This window comes from Oncorhynchus gorbuscha, linkage group LG02 (genome assembly GCF_021184085.1).
Source record: "Oncorhynchus gorbuscha isolate QuinsamMale2020 ecotype Even-year linkage group LG02, OgorEven_v1.0, whole genome shotgun sequence".
In the NCBI taxonomy this organism is placed as follows: domain Eukaryota; kingdom Metazoa; phylum Chordata; class Actinopteri; order Salmoniformes; family Salmonidae; genus Oncorhynchus; species Oncorhynchus gorbuscha.
In genome coordinates this window covers 106,075,522-106,098,507 of record NC_060174.1, presented here as the reverse complement: position 1 = coordinate 106,098,507, position 22,986 = coordinate 106,075,522, and the positions used below count along the sequence as shown (strand labels likewise).

General features: G+C 44.0%; 1 protein-coding gene across 4 annotated transcripts in view; it reads right to left on the bottom strand.

The window, feature by feature from the left end:
• Positions 1 to 19,576, bottom strand: part of larp1 (La ribonucleoprotein 1, translational regulator) — a 57,250-nt gene extending 37,674 nt beyond the window's left edge. The window contains exons 1-4 of one of the 4 annotated variants that reach the window (XM_046329987.1): positions 18,924 to 19,576; positions 5,576 to 5,646; positions 4,032 to 4,097; positions 1,544 to 1,624 (exon numbers count right to left, since the gene is read on the bottom strand). In XM_046329987.1, the coding sequence (XP_046185943.1) occupies positions 1,544 to 1,624; positions 4,032 to 4,097; positions 5,576 to 5,646; positions 18,924 to 19,320 (615 nt within the window). In that variant the 5' untranslated portion in view covers positions 19,321 to 19,576. The remainder of the gene's footprint in view (positions 1 to 1,543; positions 1,625 to 4,031; positions 4,098 to 5,575; positions 5,647 to 18,923) is intronic. The other 3 variants (XM_046329980.1, XM_046329996.1, XM_046330005.1) reach the window with 3 other exon arrangements.
• Positions 19,577 to 22,986: the final 3,410 nt, after the last annotated feature.

Genomic DNA, 22,986 nt, shown 5'->3' with positions numbered 1-22,986 from the left:
AATGTTGAAGAAATACGTTCCTAGCGTGTGAGGAACATGTTTCGCTAGCCAGCAAGCTAATATTTATTTTTAAAAATATATATTTGTTTGGCTACAGTTACGGGAACCTGTTTGCAATCCCTTTAGCGTTGCCAGCTAGCTCGCTAGCTACAGAGGTAGTTTGCTACTGCCGTCAAGTTGTCTCATCATATTTAGCCTGATCCACCTATTTAGCCTGATCCACCATTTGCAGTATGCATACTGGGCATTTGAATATAGTGCCACGGGAGGGGGGAATCCACTATGTGGATATGACAAACACATTGAAACTTATAAAGTTTAGACACGCGTGTTCAGAATTCCAAGATCAGAAATTCCATGATCAGAATAGAAAAACAGTATTAAAACCGCCAAGTCTTGACATGGCCAGAAAGCTGCCGAGAGACAGTTGCAGATCCTGTGTTTAATCACCTCTGCTCAATTAGTCATGCAGCGTGTCCATTTGAGACGTGTAAGTCAAATTCAAAAACGCAAGTTTAGTTCACTTGGGATTTTTGAGCTCACCTCGCCTCGCTAAGTTAACTTCTATCAGGGGGCACTTTGCATAGGAAGACTATGCAAAGCATTCAGTTGAAGGGTTCGTTTGGCAAGACGAGGTGCCTAGTCATTTCTCACACTTTTACTACACGCATTTCAAAATGTCGTCGCCCCCCCTTTCTTCTCTCTCCCCCTTTTTTCTTCATGTCGCCAAAAAAAATGAAAGTAATGCACACAACAACAAGACAGTCAGATAGTGAGCAGAGACACTACCTAACAACGCACTGGAATAGGCATGGTGTGTTAGATAACTCACTTGCTATACAAACCTTTGTTTAATCACATTCAAATAAGAAGAACTGAATACTTTCCTGTATTTGAACAGGAACCAGAATAACTGTTAACATTACTAAGTATGAATGAGCAAACTTAAACGGAAAACCAATAGCCTAAATGGGATTTTAACGTCCACTGAGCACTCTGAAAAACTAATATAATGCTAATTTTCTTTTTTGTGGCCACAGCAAACCTGATACCAATTTCTGAAGAAATACTGATTCCTTCTGTGCGATTGGAAGTTAAATCGAAACGACTCGTCGAGCTTTCCAAAGGCTATGTTCACCCTACCAGCAGGCCGTTCCACCATCATACTCCGTCTGGACATGCACAAACTGCTGGTTGCACAGACCCACATGACGTTTACGGTTGGACCCAAACCATTCTCATGCTGGGTCTCCATAGTTCTGTTCAACCCAGGAGTTTAAAAATCAGGGTCCATGCAACCATCTCGTCAATTATTATTATAATAAACTCCCCAGCAAGCTTTTTGATTGGTTAACGTCCCCCTCACTAACTCCCCAGCAAGCTTTTTGATTGGTTTAACGCCCCCCCCCCCCCCCCCCCCCCCCCCCACTATACTCCTACGGAGTATCCTTTTGGTTCAGGTCAGTCAGGTTCTACGGAAGCCAGGAGGCCGTGGAGGCTCCTAGACCAGGCTGCTTCAGGTCCATGTGAAGGGTGAACTTACTGGGGATCTCCGTGGGGAGCTCACCTCTCTGACCTGCCTGACAGGCATGGGGCATGACACAATCCCAGTCACAACTTCAATCTGAGCACAGGGGGACAGAAGGGAAGGTATTTTAGGATAAGGGCGCAATCCCAATGACAGGATTGCATCCTGGATGAAAAAAAAAAAAAGTAAAAAATTAAAATGCCATTTCAACAACACACACACACACACACACAGACAATGACAGATGATGATGGTGTATAGGCGTTTGTTGCAATGCCATGTAGCTGAAGTGTGTATTGAAAATTGTATGGAATTCATCATTGTTATGAGACTCCTTATGACATGTCATCGAAAACTAACAGAGCAAGAATGCCGATTCATTCTATAGAATTTGCTGACCTTATATGGGTCAGAATTCTACAAAAAACATTCATTTTACAGGCATGATTCTAAAGACTCCACAAAACGCCCCAGAATGAGAATAAAGGTTTGGTGTCTGGGGAGGGTTGTGATAGTTGAGGTGTGGCATTCTACATTCAGGCCCTCCACCCAACACAAACCTCTAACCACTGAGTACACAACCTTTAAGTGTTAACCTCAATTCCAACAAATTCTAGAAAAAAAAAAGAAGAAAAAAAATCACCTTAAAAATAATTGAACAATTCTCATAGGAAATTGTGGGCAGTGAAGTTGTCTTGTCAAAAAGATACAATGGCCCTTGGGGACATAGCTTTAGTTTCATTGCAGTACATTTACATTTACATTCAAGTCATTTACTGAACCAAAACCTTCACAGACTTCCTGGGAAAAACAGCCAACCGATTTTAAAAAGCTTTAAAAAGTTTTTTTTTTAAATATCAAATTCTGATACCTAATTTTTCAAGTAACTGACTGATTTAGCAACGTTTGGAAAAGTTTGGTCGCCGACAACCCCCCAGAATAGCAGCAGAGGTCCGTGGGTTATTGTGGGGATCCCTAAAAGGACATCCCATCTATAGGGACCCGTCCAGGCCTGGTTATTCCTAGCCCTGCTCTGACCTACATCTCCTCAGGCCTGCGCTAGCCTGGCAGAACGTACGCAGCAGCCACTCCTTGCCTCACCACCCCCCCCCCCCCCATCCCACCAGTCTAAAAAAGGGGTTTATACTTCGGTCACTCTGCCAGTGAGGAACCATCTCCCCGATCCCAGTTGTCAGAAATAGCCTGCCTGCAGGGGTATGCTACTGTAAGAGGTCACAAATGAGTTGCATCCTCCCGTCCGTGGTACCCAGCACATGAGGGAAATGAAGGTTGGATCAAATGGATGCCTCAGCTGACTGCACTGCTACAGCTCAGAGTCCCTCTACCAGTCTCAGATGTGTATTTAAGCCTGCAGTGCTGAGTCTTGGAGTTCATGTTTGCCCTCAAGTCGATATCTCGGGGTGGGGGTCCTATACCTCTCGGGAAGGAGGGGGGGGTTCTGGGAAGGGGAAAGAGGGGCATTTTTCTAACACTATGTAGAGAATAGGGTGCCATTTAGGACAACCCAATCATGAACAGCCTCAAGTAGTCCCACTATTCCACCTAAGAGACAAAAGAGTCAGTCGAGTCACTTGTCAGAAAGCGGTCTACAATTACACCCCCACCCCCCCACAAAACACCCACAGCAGTGTCATAATCAGAGAGGAGGGGGGGGGAAATAGAGAGCCAACTTTATTTACGTCTCATCCTCCTAGTAACTATTATCCTCTCCTGTGTTGTTCCTCAAACTCTGCATCTCCGCCCAGCCTGCACACTGCTGTTTCCCCACCAATGAGGAGTAAGAGCACATCTCCTGCTCTAAGAGGTATTATTCATTGATAAGTCAAGGTGATTGGTTGAGGCTGTCTGTCTGTAGAGAGAGGTCCTGTAACCTTCTGAATAAACAAGAGCTGCGTGTTCTCTAGTCTCCAAAACCCGACCCTGGGCAAAAGCAGTAACTAGGATCTAGTTTCAATGACGGATTCTTTCGTCAACTTGGGATAAGAAAAATATATTCTGGGGTTTCTCTTCAGACAGACAACTCTCTCAAACAAATAACGAGGCAGAGATGCCAGAAAGTTGCGATTTCAAAACCCCAAGTTTGCAGGAAAAATCTGAGTTGAAGTGGTTTTAAGTGAAGGTCGTTAATGCCAACTAGCCACCTGTGAAATACACTCTATTAAAACAGAAACTCATTGATCTCCGTCTTGCTAGCTACTATTTAATTCAAGCGGATAAAGGTGGTGAAGTAGTTCCTCTATGCCAAGCTTACCTTCTGTTACGTACAGTTGTTAAAAGACAGAAACTTCTTTTTTTTTTATTATTGTGGGAGGAAAACCTGATATCTACTACTGCAAACAGTACTGTACCCTACTTAACTGGCCACTGGTGTGTGTGTGTGTGTGTGTGTGTGTGTGTGTGTGTGTGTGTGTGTGTGTGTGTGTGTGTGTGTGTGTGTGTGTGTGTGTGTGTGTGTGTGTAGATCTCCGGGCGCTGAATTTACCTGCGTCTCTTTAGTTGCGATCTCCCCTGGTGTCGGCCAGTTCATAGCATCTCCAAAATCCCCAACCTAAAAATAAATAGAATCAAAAACATCAAGGAATGTAACACTGTTTAGAGTGGGAACCTAACCCCTATATAGTGCACTACTATAGCGCCCTGTATAGTGCACTACTATAGCGCCCTGTATAGTGCACTACTATAGCGCCCTGTATAGTGCACTACTATAGCGCCCTGTATAGTGCACTACTATAGCGCCCTGTATAGTGCACTACTATAGCGCCCTATATAGTGCACTACTATAGCGCCCTATATAGTGCACTACTATAGCACCCTATATAGTGCACTACTATAGCACCCTATATAGTGCACTACTATAGCACCCTATATAGTGCACTACTATAGCACCCTATATAGTGCACTACTATAGCACCCTATATAGTGCACTACTATAGCACCCTATATAGTGCACTACTATAGCACCCTACACTACTATAGCACCACTACTATAGTGCACTACTATAGCACCCTATATAGTGCACTACTATAGCACCCTATATAGTGCACTACTATAGCACCCTATATAGTGCACTACTATAGCAGCCTATTCCCTATATAGTGCACTACTATAGCACCCTATTCCCTATATAGTGCACTACTATAGCACCCTATTCCCTATATAGTGCAATACTTTTGACCAAGCCCCATAGGGACACAGAGCGAGAGAGAAAGACCAAGGGGGCCCCATAGGGACAGAGAGACAGAGAGAGAGAGAGGAGGACAGAGGGGGCAGCATAGGGACAGAGAGAGAGAGAGACAGACAGAGAGGGGGCCCCATAGGGACAGAGAGAGAGAGAGAGAGAGACAGAGAGAGAGGAGGACAGAGGGGGCCCCATAGGGACAGAGAGAGAGGGGACAGAGGGCCCCATAGAGAGAGAGAGAGAGGACAGAGGGGGCCACATAGGGACAGAGAGAGACAGACAGAGAGGGGGCCCCATAGGGACAGAGAGAGAGAGAAAGACCGAGGGGGCCCCATAGGGACAGAGAGAGGACAGGGGGCCCCGCATAGGGACAGAGAGAGAGAGACACAGAGAAGGGGCCCCATAGGGACAGAGAGAGAAAGACCGAGGGGGCCCCATAGGGACAGAGAGAGAGGACAGGGGGCCCCATAGAGAGAGAGAGGACAGAGGGGGCCCCATAGGGACAGAGAGAGAGAGAGAAAGAACGAGGGGGCCCCATGGGGACAGACGGAGAGAGAGAGGACAGGGGGCCCCAGAGAGAGAGAGAGAAAGACCGAGGGGGCCCCATAGGGACAGAGAGAGAGAAAGACCAACATGACTTTATGCTGATCATATTAAAGCTCCACAACATCAATCAAGAGGGTGTGGTCCAGAAAAGGTCCTCTTGTACAACAAAGGGAAAAACAAACATCCAAACGGTGTGAATGAAGCACTAGAGGGTTTCTAATCATTTGCATACCAGAAAGCATGGCCTGTTTCTAAATACACACACAGGCAATGGATTGGCCAGCAGTAGGTGTATTGTTACCTTTCCTCCTCTCCGAGGCCGGGGATTTGGGGCCTTCACCACCTTGGCCGGGCCTGTTGTGGGCGGCAGCTCTGTAGAAACAACAACAAAAAAAGATGGTGGACATCACAACCAAGGTCTGCCTTGTACAGCCATCAATAAAGATTTCTACTTAACCTCTTGGTTGTGTCCCAAACAGCATCTCGTTCTCTATGGGGCAGCAGGGTAGCCTAGTGGTTAGAGCATTGTAACCTGTCTGATCTCTCATTTAGGAACTTATTACATCACATTATGAAGCTGCTAAACCTTCAGTTCTCCATAGGTCAAAGGTTAAAAGTAGTGTACTATATAGGGTATAAGGTGCCATTTCAAACCAAATTCTATTTGTCATGTGCCAAATACAATGTGTAGTAGACTTGTGAAATGCCCTTAACACTTATTTTTCTTAAAACCGCATTGTTGGTTAAGGAGGCTATATACAGGGTATTACGGTACAGAGTCAATGTGGAGGCTATATACAGGGTATTACGGTACAGAGTCAATGTGGAGGCTATATACAGGGTATTACGGTACAGAGTCAATGTGGAGGCTATATACAGGGTATTACGGTACAGAGTCAATGTGGAGGCTATATACAGGGTATTACGGTACAGAGTCAATGTGGAGGCTATATACAGGGTATTACGGTACAGAGTCAATGTGCAGGGGCAGCGGTTATGTGCGAGTGGGCATTAGGAAAGCAGTCACAGTCAACTCTTGATTCAGGCCTAAGTAACAGCATGGGAATGTCTGAAAGTATGTGCTCTGGCGATACTGCAGAAACTGAACCACTAAAAAAAGACTGCACTGTGTTTTAAGTTGAATTAGGACAGACGGCGAATGTACTGCACCTGACCGGAGTTCACATTCATCCGATTATGTAGACCATACTGTACTCTACCAAAGCCTGTCCATTGTGAACCGGGGAGGAACGTGAAAGTAGTCTGACAACTGACGAACATAAGGAAGCATTGAGCTGGTGAGGTTGTGTAGCACGCTGCTCAGCTGCTCAGCTGCTGGGCTGTTGACAACCCATGCAAATCTGTATAAATCTCCTTACTGGCAATCATGGCCTCGGACAAAGCCAGACACACAGTGAGAAGTTTAAAAAAAATTAAAAATAATTAACTCAGCCAAAGCCACTTACTAAAAGAAAATTGTGAACAGAAGTGTGTGTGTGGGGTGGGATTTCTGTGTTGGGCCTGCCCTCCACTTAGTTATGAATTTCCAACTGTAGCAGGACATGACCTCTTTGTGTTCACTTCTTTAAAAAGCAGCTTGTATGCATGTACGCAAATGTTGTCTGTCCGTAAGAGTCTTAACCGCATTTCTGGTGAAAAGTGCTGATGGCCGCAGTCCTCCAGAATTCACTCTAAAAACAGGTGGTGGTGCTCACGGCATCCCGCGCTACGAGCTGGGACAGGGTCATATTTACCTAGGTAACGAACGGAAGAAAATGTATTGAAACAGGGAGGGGCTACCTGTGCAGTAACGAACGAGGATTCAGGTGAACAGAGCCAAGTAGGGAAACAAACTCTGGTTCTATTCTAAAGCAGTAGATTTCTGCCCATCTTCTGCCAAAACCCTTTCCAAGCATGCATACCTTTATTTATGACATCTTTTCACTCCAATTTTATGATATCTAAATTGGTAGTTAGTCTTGTCCCCATCTCTGGAGAGGCGCAGGTCAAGAGCCACGCGTACTCCGAAACACGACCCTGCCTCCGAAACACGACCCTGCCTCCGAAACACTGCTTCTTGACACGCTGCTCACTTAACCCGGAAGCCAGCCGCACCAGTCGGAGGATAACACCGTACAACTGAGGACTGTGTCGGCGTGCACTGCGCCTGGCCCGCCACAGGAGTCGCTAGAGCGCGATGGGTACAAGGGCATCCCAGCCATGAACCTTCCCCCTAACCCGTTCGACGCTGGGCCAAATTGTGCGCCGCTTCATGGGTCTTTCGGGGCAAGACAACACAGCCCGGGATCGAACCCGGGTCTGTAGTGACGCCTCAAGCACGGCCTTAAGACTGCTGCGCCTCTCGTCAACAAACCCATCCGTAGGATCTTCACCTCTGAATAAAAGACTGTGTGCTTACCAAACATTAAAAAGGAGAAGCGGAGCCAACTGGGCCAATCCAGAGCGGTGTGAGGGCAAGGTGGAACTGACCCTCTCTAATGACCTCCTGACCTTTTTGATAGGGGTGGATTACCCGAGAGTTCCACAGTCGAAGATAATGGCTGTCAAAGAACTTGACCGTTTCAGACCTGATGAATTGGGCAAACAGTTGTGCGCGGGGGGGGGGGGTGTTATGGGGCCTATGTGCTAACAAAATGGTTTCCTCAACTATTTATTAGATAAAAGGTGTTGACGTCCCAAAAGCTAAATCCCCCGCAGCTGACGACACCAATCGTTTTCTATCGCAAGAACTCATGCCAGAGGCCAACTAAGAAAGTTATTTTGTTACACCACCTAAGCTACTGATTTTCAGGCAACAGCCTTTTACTCTTGGCAACAAGCCAGTCTCGTTTAAAAATATTTAAAAAAGTTGCATGTACTCTGGTCAAAAAAACAACAAAAAAATTAACCATTAACTTTCAAAAGATAAATGTCCCCAATTCTCAAAATCCTAAATGTTATCAGCAAAGCTGATCATGAACTCAGGGTGTTTTCAGTAAGACCTTTCAAAGAACAAAAAAAAAAAAAATTTTAATTTTATATAATACTAAAACAAAAGATAAGAGATCTTAACATGGTGTTTCACACTTAAGCAGGTAGCATTCAAACCCCATTGTCACACTGATTAAAAGAACTGGGCCAAAGGGTCTCGCTCTATGAAAAAGCTAATAAAGCCATTGAAACAAAAGCCAAATAAAAACCTTGCAACACACAGCTTAAGGTTAAGACGCAGGACAGTAAAATGATTCAGGGACCCGCCGTAATACAGTTTCACCAAACTGTCAAGAGGGGAATTAACATTTTTTGTATTTATTTTTTTAAAGCTTGACTTTGTACATGCCCGCTCTTCAAAACGGTTCCTCTTGAACACAGACCAAAGTCAAGGATGGGGTGTTCAGTGGTGAACGATGTATCCCACGTGGGTATTAGGCATGCCTTCCACACTGTGCTCCATGCAAATCAGATATTTTTTTTAAAGGTCAGCTGTGACAAAAAGACAGGCTATGTCTCGAATGGCCTATTCCAAAGGGTAGTAGCCTGGCAGTTAAAGAGCGTTGGGCCAGTAACCCGAAAGGTCGCTGGTTCAAATCCCCAAGCCAACTCGGTGAAAAATCTGTTGATTCGCCCTTCAGCTAGGCACTTAACTCTAATTGCTCGTGTAAGTCGCTCTGGATAAGAGTGTCTGCTAATCAGTGGTTCAGGGTCAGCAACAGGCACACAAAAGTCTTTTTTTGGGGGGTAGAGGGTAGAGAAGGCCACAGAGGGGTAGAGAAGGCCAGAGAGAGGGTAGAGAAGGCCAGAGAGAGGGTAGAGAAGGCCAGAGAGAGGGTAGAGAAGGCCAGAGAGAGGGTAGAAGGCCAGGCCAGAGAGGCCAGAGAGAGGGTAGAGAAGGCCAGAGAGAGGGTAGAGAAGGCCAGAGAGAGGGTAGAGAAGGCCAGAGAGAGGGTAGAGAAGGCCAGAGAGAGGGTAGAGAAGGCCAGAGAGAGGGTAGAGAAGGCCAGAGAGAGGGTAGAGAAGGCGAGAGAGAGGGTAGAGAAGGCGAGAGAGAGGGTAGAGAAGGCCAGAGAGAGGGTAGAGAAGGCCAGAGAGAGGGTAGAGAAGGCCAGAGGCCAGAGAGAGGGTAGAGAAGGCGAGAGAGAGGGTAGAGAAGGCGAGAGAGAGGGTAGAGAAGGTGAGAGAGAGGGTAGAGAAGGTGAGAGAGAGGGTAGAGAAGGTGAGAGAGAGGGTAGAGAAGGTATCTAGTTGATGATCCCTGCTGTTGCCTGTAGTGCAGAATACCAGCGATAAGGCATAACCAAACGTGCGTTATCAGAAATAAAAATGTAATTACCTGGAATATAAGAGCCTCTGTTCATATTTTAATACAATCTCAGTTTACCCGATGGGAAGTTTCACATTGTAAACAAAGGTGAAATGATGTCTCCAGATCAATATCAGGCACCGTCTTTTTCCCCAGAAGTAAAGAAGTTGAAACAATCACACTTTTAGTTTTTTTTAGTTTTTATATATAAATATATATGTATATGACCGTGTGGTGTGTGTAGTAAGGACTTCAAGGAAAGTACAGCAGTGTGCTCAACCTGGTGAGCGCATTGTTAAGTGCCCTGGAACACCACTCCAGTGTGTTCAGCCCAGCAGCAAGTCGCTCTGGTCCGGTCTCCACCTGTGAGGGATCGTCAACCACGTGGGCTGCAGCCCTGTGACAGCTCCTGGGAAATGCAGCACTAGGCCCAGTCTCTCCCCCTCTCTCCCTCCCTCTCCCCCCTCTCAGTCCATTTCTCCCTCTCCCCCCTCTCAGTCCATTTCTCCCTCTCCCCCTCTCAGTCCATTTCTCCCTCTCCCCCCCATCTCTGTCCATTTCTCCCTCTCTGTCCATTTCTCCCTCTCTGTCCATTTCTCCCTCTCTGTCCATTTCTCCCTCTCTGTCCATTTCTCCCTCTCCGTCCATTTCTCCCTCTCTGTCCATTTCTCCCTCTCTGTCCATTTCTCCCTCTCTGTCCATTTCTCCCTCTCTGTCCATTTCTCCCTCTCTGTCCATTTCTCCCTCTCTGTCCATTTCTCCCTCTCTGTCCATTTCTCCCTCTCTGTCCATTTCTCCCTCTCTGTCCATTTCTCCCTCTGTCCATTTCTCCCTCTGTCCATTTCTCCCCCTCTGTCCATTTCTCCCTCTCTGTCCATTTCTCCCTCTCTGTCCATTTCTCCCTCTCTGTCCATTTCTCCCTCTCTGTCCATTTCTCCCTCTCTGTCCATTTCTCCCTCTTTGCAGTCAAAATCAGAGCAAGTTTCTGCAGTCGTGTGCACACACAGCCAGAGGCAATAATTAGCATTAGCCAGCTGTCATGGCGCCCCCCCCCCCACACCACCACCACCACCAGCTTCCCTCTATCCACCTCGCGTCACTCCCTCTTCCCATCCTACTCGCTCATTCTCATAGCCCCCTCCATCCCCTTCAGGTGGAGAACACAGCCTCATTCTCAGGACAGTTACAGTGCAGAGTCCCTGAAAATCAGCAACAAACAACAAAAACATGATATGGGGGCTATTAATAAGCGCTGTGCCACGTAAGTCTTAAACACTGTACATGGGGGGGGGGGGCTGCTAGCCAATCATGTTGCTACTTTAGGACACGTAGTATGTTTGTACTCAGCTCAGCTGTGTTGCAAAAGCCACAGTAAGAAGCACAGCACAACCAGCTAACATTTGCAATTGGATTAAAACATCTCAGTTGCCACAAACAAGATAATCGAAGCAAGCAAACCTATAAATGGGATGTCTGTCTGAGAGCTTAATTAGAGCATGTGAGAAGTGCTTATTACATCCTCACGCAGCAGACATGAAAAGATACCAAATAAATCTTGTTTATTCTTTTTTTTTTTTTTTTTTTTAAAGCATGAGTTATTTCGGCCAGAAGCCGATCTAGAAGTGGGTCGGATTAGATTCAAGGAGCACAGTAGGAGAGCTGCTGCAGCACGGGATGACTTGAGGCCAGTGGGAACCAAATATGGAGGAAAAGACAGGATGCATGCCACCAGCAGCCACACTGCCCCTCCCTCCCCCTCCCTCCCACACACACACACACACACACACCACTCTTGAAGACTCTTGCTAGTTCACGTGATCAGAAGGGTGACATCACCACCCGCCGAGTAACAGGCTCAGACACTACACTGCTGGTTGAGCTGCAGAGAGGTCACCGTCTCTGCCTGTGGCCACCCTCCGCACACCCTAGAACAGTGAGTTTTCACTGGGATGTGTCCATATCGCTGTGCCCAGACAGATGCAGCTCTTTAAAGATAAAACATTTAAAAACCTTTTTTTTTTTTTTTTAAAGGCCAGAGCTGAGACACAAACCTGGGTAGACTGCGTTGATCTATGGAAATAGCCGAGAGAAATTGAGGACTTTCTTTTTCTGCCTATTATCATGGTAGACTGGTACCGCAATGAACCCAAAGGGCGCTTTCTCAAACTAAAATTCAGAGGCGAATACACTGTCGTGTCAAAAGAGGACATGGCCATTTTGTTCTGGGGGAAAAACCGGACCAAAAAATAAGACTACTCCACCACAAACTAGGGCCGGGTGAAAATGTCAAAAATATATCACAATATTTTAATATTTGACAGTATTTTATGTTTTTTGAATAATACAATTTCTACATTTGCTTTATGAGTAGTGCATGACCCTAGAGTGGCAATAAGGGTCTTACAAGTGATTTCATATGGGTCTTTCTCCATTCTGATTTCACAGTATGACATTTTTTTATTTATTAAAAACTTCAACCACATCTTCTGGGAATGAGTAGCAGGCAGTTTAATTCGGACATGCATTTCATCCAGACGTGAAAATACTGCCCCGTCACCAATAAGTTCTCTAGGATAGGGGGAAGCATTCGGAATTTTGGATGAAAAGCGTGCCCAAATTAAACTGCCTGCTACTCAGGCCCAGAAGATGTGGTTGAAGTTTTTTATTTAAAAAAAAAATGAAGCTACAATGTGCATATTATTAGTAGATTTTGATTTTTAAGACGTTTCAAGACGTTTCTACAACTGTTTGAATCATGTCTGAGTATAACATAACTTATTTGGCAGGCGAAACCCAGAGGACAAACCGTTCAGATTGTTTTTTTGGGGTCGCTCTTTTCAAATGGGTTTTCATTGTGAATCCAGATTTCTAAAGGGACCTTCTTGCAGTTCCTACTGCTTCCACCGGATGTCAACAGTCTTTAGAAATTGGTTGAGGTTTTTCCTTTGAGAAATGAAGTAACACGATTCAGAATGAGGCTTGAGGGAAGTGTACTCTGTCAGAGGCACGTGACCAGAAAGCTAGCTACAGTTTGTTTTCCTCCTGTATTGAACACAGATCATCCCGTCTTCAATTTTATCGATTATTTACGTTACGAAATGCCTGAAGTTGTATTACAGAAGTAGTTTGAAATATTTGGACAAAGCTTACAGGTAACTTTGGTAGTCATGTTGCGAGAGTTAGAACCGGTGTTTTTCTGGATCAAACGCGCCAAATAAATAGACATTTTGGATATATAATCGACGGAATTAATTGAACAAAAGGACAATTTTTGATGTTTATGGGACATATTGGAGTGCCAACAGAAGAAGCTCGTCAAAGTTAAGGCATGAATTATATCTTTATTTCTGCGTTTTGTGATGATGGTCTGTGTTTGTTTGCTTGGGTGCTATCCTCAGATAATAGCATAGTTTTCTTTCGCCGTAAAAGCATTTTTGAAATCTGACATGTTGGCTGGATTCACAACAAGTGTAGCTTTAATTTGGTATATTGAATGTGTGATTTCATGGAAGTTTAATTTTATAGTAATTTATTTTGAATTTGGCGCTCTGCATTTTCACTGGATGTTGGCCAGTTGGGACGCTACCGTCCCACATATCCCAGAGAGGTTAAGGGAGTACTTGGGCTCACCCCAATTATCCGACTGGCCGATAGGCTGCAGGTCGAACAAGATTTTTAGTCGAGCAGTAGTAAATATGCATGTATATAAACTCAGTAACAAAAAAAATAAAACATCCTCTCAATGTCAACTGCGTTTACTTTCTGCAAACTTAACATGTGTAAATATTTGTATGGACATAACAAGATTCAATAACTGAGACATAAACTGAACAAGTTGCACAGACATGCGACGAACAGAAATGGAATAATGTGTCCCTTAACAAAGGGGGAGGGTCAAAATCAAAAGTAGCAGTCAGTATCTGGTGTGGCCACCAGCTGCATTAGGTACTGCAGTGCATCTCCTCCTCATGGACTGCACCAGATTAGCCAGTTCTTGCTGTGAGATGTTACCCCACTCTTCCACCAAGGCACCTGCAAGTTCCCGGATATTTCTGTGGGGGCCCTAGCCCTCACCCTCCGATCAAACAGGTCCCAGAAGTGCTCAACGGGTTTGAGATCCGGGCTCTTTGTTGGCCAATGCAGAACACTGACATTCCTGTCTTGCAGGAAATCACACACAGAATGAGCAGAATGGCTGGTGGCATTGTCATGCTGGAGGGTCATGTCAGGATGAGCCTGCAGGAAGGGTGCCACATGAGGTAGGAGGATGTCTTCCCTGTAACGCACAGCGTTGATATTGTGAAATGGCTAGCTAATTAGCGGGGCGCGCGCTAATAGCGTTTCAAACGTCACTCGCTCTGAGGCTTGGAGTAGTTGTTCCCCTTGCTCTGCATGGTTAACGCTGCTTCGAGGGTGGCTGTTGTCGTTGTGTTGTTGGTTCGAGCCAGGGAGGAGCGAGGAGAGGGACTGAAGCTATACTGTTACCCTGGCAATACTAAAGTGCCTATAAGAACATCCAATAGTCAAAAGGTTAATTGTTAACTGACTTGCCTAGTTAAATAAAGATAAAATAAATAAAAATGTGTTTTAGATTTTAAACTGGGGTTCAAATCGAAGCCTTCGCATACTAGGTCTGAGGGTTTCAACAAAGACTTCAGGAACATGGTTGGAGAGCCCTGTACTAGTACGAATGCAATTAAAAGTGCCCCAATTTTCACTTGTTTGAAGGTTCCAGAGCACTAAAGAAATGCTGACAGTCATTCCTGACCTGAGTCGCCAAAACAAGTCAGCAAAACATGAGGCTTCCACACACCCCTCACCGAATTTAGATCAGGATACCAAACGCCTGGTCAGCTTACCCTCCTGTAGGTTTTTCACTCCAACCACAGTTGGAGCACTAACTCGGGTCAGTTTATAAACCATATAATTATTAGAATCCGGTGCGCTAGATTAGGGTTGGCGGTAAAAACCCACAGGACAGTAAAAGGAGCTGCATGGTCAATCAGACACCTGCATTGGCTGCGCAGCACTTCCGGTGATAGAGCCTCTGCATAAGCCAGGGCACTCAAAGATGTTGTCAAGGAAGTGAGATTGAGTTTACACATGATCCCCCTACCCACCATCAACCAATCGTGTCAACGCAGGAGCTATACAGAGCCCTCCGCATTGTTACAAAATTTGGAAGGCGCACAGCGATGCAGAGTTCAATTTGACCCCTGTATGCTTCTGGAGCCACACCTACAATACGGATCCTCTGACCACCTTTCCGGATCAAGCACAAATTGGCTTTAAGCTCGATAGGAACAGGGTTGTAGAGTCCTGATCTAGCGCTGGTCGGCCAATCATTCAGTACGCTGTGTTTTAGGAAGGACCCAATTAGAAGTCGCCCGATTAATCCAAATGGCCGATTTCAATTTTTCATAACAATCTGAATTTTTAGGCCCCGTTTTTTTTACACCTCTATTTAATCTTTATTTAACGAGGCAAGTCAGTTAACACATTCTTATTTTCAATGACGGCCTAGGAACAGTGGGTTAACTCCCTTGTTCAAGGGCAGAACGGCGGATTTTCACCATGTCAGCTCTGATGATCCCATCTTGCAACCTTAACTAGTCCAACGCAATAACGACCTGCCTCTCTCTCGTTGCACTCCACAAGGATGCTGCCTGTTACGCGAATGCAGTAAGCCAAGGTAAGTTGCTAGCTAGCATTAAACATATCTTATAAAAAACAATCATAATCACTAGTTAACTACACATGGTGGATGATATTACTAGATATTATCTAGCGTGTCCTGCGTTGCTTATAATCTGACTGAGCATACAAGTATCTGACTGAGCGGTGGTAGGCTGAAGCAGGCACGTAAACATTCATTCAAACAGCACTTTTGTGCATTTTGCCAGCAGCTCTTCGTTGTGCGTCAAGCATTGCGCTGTTTATGACTTCAAGCCTATCAACTCCCGAGATGAGGCTTGTGTAACCGAAGTGAAATGGCTAGCTAGTTAGCGCGCACTAATTGTTGTTGTGTTGCTGGTTCGAGCCCAGGGAGGAGCGAGGAGAGGGACAGAAGCTATACTGTTACACTGGCAATACTAAAGTGCCTATAAGAACATCCAATAGTGAAAAGGTTAATGAAATACAAATGGTATAGAGGGAAATAGTCCTATAATAACTACAACCTAAAACTTCTTACCTGAGAATATTGAAGACTCATGTTAAAAAGGAACCACCAGCTTTCATATGTTCTCATGTTCTGAGCAAGGAACTTAGTTAGCTTTCTTACATGGCACATATTGCACTTTTACTTTCTTCTCTAATACTTTGTTTTTGCATTATTTAAACCAAATTGAACATGTTTCATTATTTACTTTATGCTAAATTGATTTGTATTGATGTATTATATTAAGTTAAGTGTTCAGTATTGTTGTAATTGTCATTATTAGAAATAAATAAATGTAAATTGGCCGATTAATTGGAATCGGCTTTATGGTCCTCCAACAATCGGTATCGGTGTTGAAAAATCATAATCGGTCGACCTCTACACCCAATGTAAATGTCTGACTGCCGACTTTTTACACACAATGTAAAAAATAAATGTCAAGAAAATCGGTATAATAAATCTCTATTGGTGTCTGAACCCTTATAATACATACATACTAGACACTCAAGTAAAACATCCAAGATGAGATTTGACAAAAATAAAATCTGGTCAGTTTAACTCTTCAAAACATGCTTCAGTCCCTCCCTTCCTTCCTGTACTTATCCAACTTGGTGAGAATATGGCAACAAGTAAGCATCTGTAAGGGGTAATAGGACACAAAACAGGCTTAGTACCAAACGGCATAAGCAAAATACCTCAAAATATCAACCAGACAAATAAAATTAAGACTTAAAAAGGTTACGAAACGTTCAAATCAAAGTTTCAACAGGTGTTTTCAAACCTCTAGTCTAATGCAAAATGAAGCCACATCCCAAGACATTGGTTGAATAAATCTAGCTATATGTCCTCATTAAATTTTTTAAAAAACGTGTCTCTTATTAAAGCTGTTCATTGGGGGATAGTCCATGCTTCAAGGAAGCATGATAATATCAGAGACATGAGTAGGGATCCGTGAAGTTGTAGACATATGGCACAACGTGTACCATACTCCATGTACAGCTCATCAGTGTACATCCGTATTGGATTCCCCAACCAGCATTTCTCGAGGGGTAAGACAATAATTCTTGAATATCACTGGCGTTTCAGGCCATTGAGATGCCATGAAATAGACTTTAGGCAAACAGGACAACATTTGTACATGTCCAACTACCTTAAAATCTTACACCGAATTACAGTTTTCGGTGTTTGAATCAATTCACATTAGATTTCACAGTAATGCATAACATTTCGCCGTGTATCAAAACAACATGTGGCAGACTTGATGATACACTAGCAACACTAGCTAGTAGCTGGCTGACTGTGTGTGGGGGAGGGGAGAGCGTCTGAATAGTGAGGCCTAGTTGCATTGTTTACGCCCGTTTTGTCATTACCGCAAAAAAAGCCAAGCAAACAAAAGTCCCCCTTAAATAACAACGACCACACTTTGACGCGATCTGCTGTTAAAATGTGCCAAGCATTTAGTTATCACCGTTATAAATCGACGATAGAGAAGGGAGAAGAGAAGAAAGAAAAATCACATGGCTGAGCGGACCACGTTGTCTTGACATAAACTACTGAGGAATTCTGGGAAACACACCGGTCTCCTCCCAATATCGGTGTCAAACGCATGTGGTGACTTCCGCTAACTAACTAGTGATTTAAAACGACGTCCTAACTACATATTCTTTATCGGGCGGATCCGACTGGTCGTCGTCTTTGGCGACAAGTCCCACAAAAGCAACTAAATTGGCTTGTCCACGTTTTAATATGTAGCTAGGTGGCTAGCATAGCAAAAGGGCTAGTATAGTGGCTAGCATAGCAAAAGGGCTAGCTAGTTTAGTGGCTAGCATAGCAAAAGGGCTAGCTAGTTTAGTGGCTAGCATAGCAAAAGGGCTAGCTAGTTTAGTGGCTAACTCCAAGCTAGCATGTGATCATGAGATGGATGAATCATTACAAGAAAGAGCCAGTTATCTACCCGTAATGACAGTCTTAAATTTAACACACAACTTGTGGCATGTTCTACGAGACACCAATTAAAATGGTTTATAAATTCGTAATAAACATCGCCAGCTACATTATTTTTTGTTTGGTTTTAAATACAACTATTGTTCCTTTTTTTGGCATTTTCAGTGGAAGGGAACACGTGGAGAGGACACGTGACGTTGCAATAAACCTAGCTATTTTTGTTTTAACATGTTTATAAGTGTTAAATAAAACTGCGCAAATTGTTACAGAGGGGGTGGGGTGCATTATACATCAATATATATTGTTGCAATGTGTCAAACATGTAGTGTTTTATAAACAACGTGGATTTGGATTCCGGTAGCTGTCTGTTAGCTCCAACATGAGGATTAGCTACCTTGGCCTAGTCGCTATTGTTTAGCCATCGGCACTCACTTTCAGCGTGCTAGGCTACTATTTATCAACTGAAAACAAGACCTTCAATTATCTAAAGTGGTAGTAGGACACTAAACAGTGCTTCACAAACCTGGACAACAAGAAAAAAAATAGTGTCTAGATAGAAATGGCTATGCTATAGCTGGCGTTCAAACCTAAAACGCGTGTCACCCGTGACAATGGGTAAGTTAGTCGCAATTGCTGCTTCAGTTCAGACTTTCGTCTATTTACAACCATGTTAACGAGTTAAATTAGTTCGCAAGTCACTTCATCGTCAAACTAGCACAAGAGAGAGACTTGGGAGTTGTGCAAAAGAAACATGACGCCCGTGCGTCTAGTTAAGTGTCTAACGATGGTGTTAAAATATCACGACACATGAAACCTCACTTGGTTCAACTTGTACCCGACTGAGGCCTGACGCTAAACACACACACACTCACACACACACAAGCTCAACGTTTGTTATTGCATTTGCACAAAAAAAATGTACTTAGTAGGTGATCTTCTGAAAGAGACGAGCACCATGCTTGGAACGTCAACTCAAATTAGATCTCAGAAGAAGCTTTTTTACAATCCACTATTCCAGAAATAGTTTGGGGCCTTGCTCTCTATATATAGCTAGTTGGAGCAGTCTACTAGATACGAGCAAGCTTGCAATGCAGCATTATCCTGCGAGGAACTCCCCTACTATCATATCTGACAGCAGATCATGCTTGGCATTTATTAAGTGACTCTAGTGAATGCACCATAAACGCAGTAGTCACCACACACACACACAACAAAAAAAACGTGTTTACGGGAGGAATTACAAACCATGATGTGCTTGTCCATTCACGTTGACCACGGTCACCGCATTCATTTTCTGAGTCCATGGGTTCACCTTGGGCGGGGGTGCTTCAGCAAACTCCTTTTTGCTACATTTCACATAGTCTTCCGTTTGTCCGGTCGTGTGCTTTTCTTGATCCAGGATGTCTTTCTCTTGATTGTTACTCTCTTCTTTTGCCTGTTTGGAGTTTTGCTCCTTCATTGCGACCCCCCCCAGTTCCGAGTTGTCTGCTTTCATATTGCCACCGTCGTCGGCAACACCCGTCTGCTTGGCCCCCTTTTCCAGACAGTCGTCTCCGTGTTGTATCGTCTTGCTCGCATGCCCATGCTCCTCTTCTTTGATAAGAGGATTGTTGGGTAGGAGAGTCTCCACCTGAGTGGCCATTTCCCCTTTTCCTCACGATATCCCCGAATTCGCCTTCAACTCAAGAATGGTAAATGTTCAGTATTCCTCGAGTAAACTCGTTTCTATCGTTACTCCACTCCACCCCTAGACCAAATAGCCTTCAGTCTAAGACGCAGAGTGGTTTGTGTTGAATTAAAACATATAAAAAGCGTCCGAAAGACTTTAAAATTACAAGGTAATCTCCACCACTAGCAGCAATATGGATGATCACCACCACCACGCGATAGAAGGGTGCGCGCACGTACGATGGAGGGGCGTAACCACGCAAAGATGTGCGCGCAATAGGTTGTTATCAATAACGCCATATTTCGTTACGTCTAAGAAGCAGTTCATTCCCAGCTGGGTGGCAAACCTACAGCCCGCTCCAATGGATTACAGTGCAAAACATTGCTGGAGTATACCTCTATCTCTCAATATTGACCACAGTTTAATTATTCGATTTTGAGTGATATAAAAATACAAGTGTACCCTACGTGACAAGTATTGTTTTTATGTAAATGTTTTAGTCATATTCTGTACTAGTCAAAAGTTTGGACACACCTAGTAATTTCAGGGTGTTTCTTCATTCTGTACTATTTTCTACATTGTAGAATAATAGTGAAGACTTCAAACTATGGAATAACACATGGAATCATGTAGTAACCAAAAAATGTTAAACAAATCTAAATATATTTTAGATTTGAGATACTTCAAAGTAGCCACCCTTTGCCTTGACAGCAGCTTTTCACATTCTTGGCATTCTCTCAACCAGCTTCATGAGGTAGTCACCTGGAATTAATTTAAATGAACAGGTGTGCCTTGTTAAAAGTACATTTTTTGAATTTCTTTCCTTCTTAATGCGTTTGAGTCAATCAGTTGTGTTGTGACAAGGTAGGGGTGGTATACAGAAGATAGCCCTATTTACTTTAAGACACGAAGGTCTGTCAATCAGGAAAATGTCAAGAACTATGAGTTTCTTCAAGTGCAGTCGCAAAAACCATCAAGCGCTATGATGAAATTGGCTCTCATGAGGACCACCACAGGAAGGAAGACCCAGAGTTACCTAATGCTGCAGAGGATAAGTTCATTAGAGTTAACTGCACCTCATAAATTGAAGCCCAAATAAATGTTTCACAGAATTCAAGTAACAGACACATCTCAACATCAACTGTTCAGAGGAGACTGTGTGAATCAGGCCTTCATGGTCCAACTGCTACAACAACAGCAAAACTCCTAAAGGACATCAATAAGAAGTCTTGCTTGGGCCAAGAAACACGAGCAATGGACATTAAACCGTTGGAAATCTGTCCTCAAGTCCAAATTTGAGATTTTTGGTTCCAACCGCCGTGAATTCAAGGCACACTTAACCAGCATGGCTACGCAGCGAAACGCCATCCCATCTGGTTTGTGTTTAGTGGGAATGCAATTTGTTTTTCAACATGACAATTAATTAATTTATTTTACCTTTGTTTAACCAGGTAGGCAAGTTGAGAACAAGTTCTCATTTACAACTGTGACCTGGCCAAGATAAAGCGTAGCAGAGTGACACATGGAGTAAAACAAACATACAGACAATAATACAGTAGAAAAACAAGTCTATATACAATGTGAGCAAATGAGTTGAGATAAGGGAGGCAAAGGCAATAAAAAGGCCATGGTGGTGAAGTAAATACATTATAGCAATTAAAAACACTGGAATTGTAGATTTGCAGTAGGTGAATGTGCAAAGTAGAACTACTGGAGAAATACTGACAATGACCCAAAACACACCTCCAGGCTGTGTACGGGCTATTTGACCAATAAGGAGAGTGATGGTGTGCTGCATCAGATGACCTGGCCTCCACAATCACCTGACCTCAACCCAGTTGAGATGGTTTGGGATGAGTTGGACTACAGAGTGAAGGAAAAGCAACAAACAAGTGCTCCGCATATGTGGGAACTCCTTCAAGACGGTTGGAAAAGCATTCCAGTCAAAGCTGGTTGTGAGAATGCTAAGAGTGTGCGAAGCTGTCATCTAGTTCCGACTAGCACGTGAACGCGGCAGAACATTTCAGAGCTTGCTAGCACGTGAACGCGGCAGAACATTTCAGAGCTTCCTAGCACGTGAACGCGGCATAAGTATCAGCTAACCACATCATGGTGGTTAGCTGCACTGGTTAGCTCCTCTGCCCAGGCGTTGCTGACGCCTGCTAGGTCTTAAAACGCCTGGATAGGTATTTGTGCGTATCAGCTAACCACATCATATGGTATAGCAATCTGTCAGTCGATGACACAGTCAATGTCGACGACACAGTCGATGACATTTACAATGTGCCACGAATAGGCTAGTTTTCTGCTACCTAGATGATATTTATTTGACCAGATCCTCTACTTCTTTAGCCAGTGGTCTAATATTTAATACCTTACAATTTCCTGCCAACTGTAACGAGGTGAAATCTATTTCAATTCATGGTGTCAGAATTCAGAAGTACCTTGTTGACATGTTCTGTTGCAGATTCAAAGTCAGATTAGCCGGAGGACCTGAGCTCTAGGACCATGCCTAAGGACTACCTGGCCTAAAGACTCCTGGCTGTTCTTGTACCCGTTGCACCCAGTCATGCTGCCAATCCAGTTCTGCTGTTCTGCATGTGGCCATAGAACCCTGACCTGTTTCACAGGACATGCTACTTTGTCCCGGACCTGCTGTTTCAACGCTCTCTTTCTCTCTCTCTCTCTCTCTCTCTCTCTCTCTCTCTCTCTCTCTCTCTCTCTCTCTCTCTCTCTCTCTCTCTCTCTCTCTCTCTCTGTCTCTCTCTCTCTGTCTCTCTCTCTCTCTCTCTCTCTCTCTCTCTGTCTCTCTTTCTCTCTCTCTCTCTGTCTCTCTCTCTCTCTCTGTCTCTCTCTCTCTTTCTTTTCTGTCTCTCTCCCTGTCTCTCTTTCTGTCTGTCTCTCTCTTTCTGTCTCTCTCTTTTCTTTTCTCTCTCTCTTTGTCTCTCTCCCTGTCTCTCTCTCTGTCTCTCTCTCTGTCTCTCTCTGTCTCTCTCCCTGTCTCTCTCTCTGTCTCTCTCTCTGTCTCTCGCTCTGTCTTTCTCTGTCTCTCTCTCTCTCTCTCTCTCTTTCTCTCCATCTCTCTGTCTCTCCTCCGTCTCTCTCTGTCTCTGTCTCTCTCTGTCTCTGTTTCTCTTTCTCTGTCTCTCTCTCTCTCTCTCTCTCTCTCTCAGTCTCTCTCTCTCGGTCTCTCTCTCTGTCTCTCTCTGTCTCTCTCTGTCTCTCTCTCTCAATTCAATTCAAGGGGCTTTATTGACATGGGAAACATGTGCTAACATTGCCAAAGCAAGTGAGGTAGATAATATACAAAAGCTAAATAAACAATAAAAATTAACAGTAAACATTACACATACAGAAGTTTCAAAACAATAAAGACATTACAAATGTCATATTATGTATATATACAGTGTTTTAACAATGTACAAATGGTTAAAGTACACAAGGGAAAATAAATAAGCATAAATATGGGTTGTATTTACAATGGTGTTTGTTCTTCACTGGTTGCCCTTTTCTTGTGGCAACAGGTCACAAATCTTGCTGCTGTGATGACACACTGGAATTTCACCCAGTCGATATGGGAGTTTATCAAAATTGGATTTGTTTTTTGAATTCCTTGTGGATCTGTGTAATCTGAGGGAA